The sequence below is a fragment of the Uranotaenia lowii genome, chromosome 2, assembly GCF_029784155.1.
Source record: "Uranotaenia lowii strain MFRU-FL chromosome 2, ASM2978415v1, whole genome shotgun sequence".
Classification (NCBI taxonomy): Eukaryota; Metazoa; Arthropoda; class Insecta; order Diptera; family Culicidae; genus Uranotaenia; species Uranotaenia lowii.
In genome coordinates, this window is record NC_073692.1 from 31,717,494 (window position 1) to 31,722,172 (window position 4,679).

Sequence of the window (4,679 nt, forward strand, 5' to 3'; positions counted from 1 at the left end):
AAGATCGTGTATTTCGGTTAAAAAAAAAATGGCTTATTCAGCATTGAATGAGCTAAGTTAATATCGAGCACATGACGAACTCTCACGAATAAAATTATAAAAATTGTACATTTTACCGTGATTATTCTAAGCTTCGTAGTTCGATTGCAGTTTTTTTTTATTCATATCAATATTCTGAAGTGGAAAGACAAGAACTCAAATTGAAGGCCAAAGGACATTAAATTCATTGCATGTTGTCATCATTTTCTTTATGAAATCTTACAATTGAAATTCGAATCTCCGTACTTTATTTACTACCACAGATTTAGGCAACAATCAGTTTCTGGTTAACGGCATGTCCTACCAGAGGAGCAACATGAACTGATCCTGGATTAGCAGCGACATACTTGGCCCCAACGACTGGAGAACCATGAGCAACATAGTTGTTGTATCCATGTCCATAACCATATCCGGCCCATGGAAGACCCCATGGGTTGACCTTAGCAACGTTGGCCTGAACGACAATTGGCTTTGCTCCATACCATCCGTTTCCGTTAACCCAAGTGTTGTCATAGACGGAGTTCAATGCTGGCCAGGATCCATGAACGGGAGAGTAAGGATACGACACCAGACCCTTTGTGTTCCAGTTGTTCCATTCATTCCATCCATTGTTCCATCCGTTGTTCCAGGAGTTCCATCCCAGGGAGCTAACTGGCCATGCGTTCTCAACGTATCCAGCTTGAGTGGCAACGGCCAAAATAGCAATTAGGAATGCGACGAATGCCTAGAAGAAAAAAAAATATTTTGAAACCCTGACGATTCATAGAAAATTGACGAAAATTACCTTCATTGTTATGGTTGGTTGAATTTGGGAACAACTGTTTGCCTGAAAGTGCTGACGACTTCGAATGTGCCAAACGACTCGAGTTATGCCTTTTTATATCCTGACACAATGTTAAGCAAAATTGATAAATAAACATGGATAGTTGGTTTCCAATCACTTCCTTTTTTAAAGGTTCATCGGTTGACTCCTTTCAATTTAACGAATTGCTTTCCTATAGATCAAAATATACTCAAAAGTTTTTTTTATTGCTTTCAGATTTATATAAATTTACACGATTTTATTTCAAATTAAACATTCTCAATTCACACCTTTCTCAGTAAACAATTGCTTTGCTGTTTAATAACTTTTAGCTATGAAGGTATATAGAGAGCAAAATAAAACTCGAATTAAATTTTCGATTTCTCAAATAACTGTTGAAACATTTTTGTAGGTCATTGTCGCCCTGTTATCTTTGGCCGTTGCCGCCCAAGCCGGATACGTTCAGCCAACCTGGCCTGGCCTGGCATGGAACTCATGGAATGGAGTGAATGCCTGGAACAACGAATGGAACAACTGGAACACCAAGGGTCTGGTTTCGTATCCTTACTCTTCCGTTCATGGATCCTGGCCAGCAGTGAACTCCGTCTATGATAATGCTTGGATCAACGGAAATGGATGGTATGGAGCAAAGCCAACCGTTGTTCAGGCCAATGTTGCCAAGGTCAACCCGTGGGGACTTCCATGGGACGGATATGGTTATGGACAAGGATACAACAACTATGTTGCTCACGGTGCTCCAGTCGTTGCTGCCAAGTATGTTGCTGCTAATCCAGGATCAGTTCATGTTGCTCCATTGGTAGGACATGCAGTGAATCAGAAACTGATTGTTGCCTAACGCGCTGAAAATGTTTAACTCAATAAAATATTTGAAATTGATCAATAACGAGTTATTTTTTCTCATCTAGAAATTTTTCGTTCATTGTTCACGCTGCTTACTTCAAGATGATTTACGTCAATGGAATCCATCTTAACCAAAGTTGTAATCGATCAGCTGAAATCGTATACCATTCACAACTGCTCACGTGCAGTTGATTGGATGCTGCTAGAAAATGAAATGCAGACAGCGCCATTCCAGGCATTCCTGTTCGATCACTCTTTATCATGGAATAATCTAGTCAAAAGTTCACATTGTTATCCCCGCTAGTTCGGAGATCCAACTAACTGAGCCATTTATGCTAATACTGGAGCTGGTGATTTAGTTATTCACTTTTCTGGTTCTCAGTTGGATTTGTTGCTGATGAAATTTTTGCCGGCATTTGAGCCATTCCGTGGAAATACGACTGCTGGTCGCTCAGCCTGGATCATGTTCTTTTTACTATTGGGATACTATATGACAATGTCTGGATTCATTAATTTGATCCGAAGCTACAGTGTAATTAATTCCAGGTCGCACTACCGATCCCAGAACTGTGGAACAGACATCTTCATAGAGCGTTGGAGTTTTTGCACGATTGTCTCTCTATATAAGTATCCGATTGATCATCAGCTGAAGTTTCAGTTCGACTTTGACTTCCGCGTTATCGATTGTCAAAGATGAAGGTGATCAGTTTTCAAGTGAATTGTAAATATTTAGACAATACAATTTTGTTCATTTTTGCAGTGTGTAACCATTTTGTCGAGCGTTGCCCTCCTCTTGACCTGTGGCGAGGGTGCCGTCATTCCTTGGGTCATACCAGGTGGAGTTCCAGTAGCTATTGCGGCCCCAGAAGGTTTAGCCATTCCAGGGGCAACCGTAGTCCAATCGAATCCTCCACCGGTTCCAGTTGCTGTCGTAATTCCTGCCCCTGCACCACCTCCAGCGATTACAGTAGATAACAGTTCTGGAACACCGGTGATTCTAGCTCCAGCTGCTCCACCAGTGGTTTTGCTCCCGGCTCCACCAGCTGTAGTGGCACCTGCTCCTCCAGCTCCAGTGGCCACTTCCGTTTCGGCTACACGTGGAGCTGTCCACGTGGCGCCACTTCCCGGCCATTCTGTTTCGCAGCAACAGCTCAATCTGGCTCCGGCTCCCGGCACCTAGGATCTAAACCTAGTCATCTGGACTTCATCGACACCATTCCTCAAGCCATATTTTATAACAGAAATTATGTGAAAAAACATCAGTATGAAAACCTCTACCACTACAAGCAAATGAACCAATTATGGATTCGACTTAAAACAGTGAGTTGAGATGTTTTTCGGATGACAACTTCCACTTTGATTTTCAGCAAAAAAAAAGCTAGGCTTTAAAGCGGCAGAGTGTGATTTTTCGGATTAAGAATAAGTTCATCAATGACAAGAAACGTGTTTTAAATGCAAATCAGGATTTTATTCGGAAGCAATTTTCATTAGTTTAGGCGACAATCAGCTTCTGGTTGACGGCATGTCCTACCAATGGGACAACATGAACTGATCCTGGATTGGCAGCAACATACTTGGCAGCAACGACTGGAGCACCATGAGCAACATAGTTGTTGTATCCATGGCCATAACCATATCCGGCCCATGGAAGTCCCCATGGGTTGACCTTGGCAATGTTGGCTTGAACGACAGTTGGCTTCGCTCCATACCATCCGTTTCCGTTGATCCAGGCATTGTCATAGACGGAGTTCACTGCTGGCCAGGATCCATGGACGGAAGAGTAAGGATATGAAACCAGACCCTTAGTGTTCCAGTTTTTCCATTCATTCCATCCATTGTTCCATCCGTTGTTCCAGGAGTTCCATCCCAGGGAGTTGACTGGCCATGCGTTCTGGACATAACCGGCTTGAGCAGCAACAGCTAGGCTGGCTACCAGAAAAGTGATGAATACCTATTTGAAAAACAAAATTAGCGTTATCAATTCAAACAAAATGTGCGGCAATACTAACCTTCATTCTTGTGGATGAATGAGCTAAGGAGCAACTGTTTGTCTCAAAGTACTGTTTACTGAGTTCTTTGGCAATCAACCTTTTTATATCCTCAAAAAACGATTCAAAAATGAATCGAACTTTTGATGTATTTTCAATAACTTTCACTTTTAAACACTGACTATGTACCTATCTACAGCAAAGAAGAGTAAATTATTGATTTTGAAGTATTGGTCCAAGTACGTTCTAATCGTAAACAATAAAAGTTAACGGTTCAGTGAATTGTCAATTCCAAAAAGTGATTCTGATCACCTTTCATTTGTATTTAAACTAAAAAACCAATGAGCAAGGATATAAATAGCCAAGAGGCGAGTAGCAAAACCATAACAATTCAGCAGTACTTCAGAGCAAACAGCTGTTCCTGAGTTCAACCAACCATAACACAATGAAGGTAAGTTTCGCTAACTTTATTGTAGGTCGAATTGGGTGACAGAATTTCATTCTTTCAAAACAGGCATTCGTCGCATTCCTCGTTGCTACTTTGGCCGTTGCCACTCAAGCCGGATATGTCGAGAACTCGTGGCCAGTTAGTTCTCTGGGATGGAACTCCTGGAACAACGGATGGAACAATGGATGGAATGAATGGAACAACTGGAACACCAAGGGTCTGGTTTCGTATCCTTATTCCTCAGTTCATGGATCCTGGCCAGCAGTGAATTCCGTCTATGACAATTCCTGGATCAACGGAAATGGATGGTATGGAGCTAAGCCAACCGTAGTTCAGGCCAATGTTGCCAAAGTCAACCCTTGGGGGCTTCCATGGGCCGAATATGGTTATGGACATGGATACAACAAATATGTTGCTCATGGTGCTCCAGTCGTTGCTGCCAAGTATGTTGCTGCCAATCCAGGATCAGTTCATGTTGCGCCATTGGTTGGACATGCCGTCAACCAGAAGGTGATTGTCGCATAAACTTATGAGAATTGGT

The 4,679-nt window shown here is 42.1% G+C and overlaps 5 protein-coding genes across 5 annotated transcripts; 3 read left to right on the forward strand and 2 right to left on the reverse strand.

Moving 5' to 3' along the window:
• Positions 1 to 304: 304 nt before the first annotated feature.
• LOC129741218 (uncharacterized) lies at positions 305 to 829 on the reverse strand. Its single transcript, XM_055732931.1, has 2 exons — positions 824 to 829; positions 305 to 763 (listed from the first exon to the last, which is right to left on the reverse strand). Exons 1-2 carry the CDS (start codon positions 827 to 829, stop codon positions 305 to 307), a joined length of 465 nt encoding a protein of 154 aa, XP_055588906.1.
• Positions 830 to 1,175: 346 nt separating this feature from the next.
• LOC129741219 (uncharacterized) lies at positions 1,176 to 1,697 on the forward strand. Its single transcript, XM_055732932.1, has 2 exons — positions 1,176 to 1,181; positions 1,254 to 1,697. The coding sequence occupies exons 1-2, from the start codon at positions 1,176 to 1,178 to the stop codon at positions 1,695 to 1,697; spliced, it is 450 nt and encodes a 149-aa protein (XP_055588907.1).
• A 565-nt stretch (positions 1,698 to 2,262) lies between these two features.
• On the forward strand, positions 2,263 to 3,020 carry LOC129747158 (adult cuticle protein 1-like). The gene is made up of 2 exons (XM_055741199.1): positions 2,263 to 2,401; positions 2,463 to 3,020. Exons 1-2 carry the CDS (start codon positions 2,396 to 2,398, stop codon positions 2,880 to 2,882), a joined length of 426 nt encoding a protein of 141 aa, XP_055597174.1. The 5' UTR covers positions 2,263 to 2,395; the 3' UTR covers positions 2,883 to 3,020.
• A 174-nt stretch (positions 3,021 to 3,194) lies between these two features.
• Positions 3,195 to 3,717, reverse strand: LOC129741220 (uncharacterized). Its single transcript, XM_055732933.1, has 2 exons — positions 3,712 to 3,717; positions 3,195 to 3,653 (listed from the first exon to the last, which is right to left on the reverse strand). The coding sequence occupies exons 1-2, from the start codon at positions 3,715 to 3,717 to the stop codon at positions 3,195 to 3,197; spliced, it is 465 nt and encodes a 154-aa protein (XP_055588908.1).
• Positions 3,718 to 3,776: 59 nt separating this feature from the next.
• Positions 3,777 to 4,679, forward strand: LOC129747157 (uncharacterized). The gene is made up of 2 exons (XM_055741198.1): positions 3,777 to 4,141; positions 4,205 to 4,679. Exons 1-2 carry the CDS (start codon positions 4,136 to 4,138, stop codon positions 4,661 to 4,663), a joined length of 465 nt encoding a protein of 154 aa, XP_055597173.1. The 5' UTR covers positions 3,777 to 4,135; the 3' UTR covers positions 4,664 to 4,679.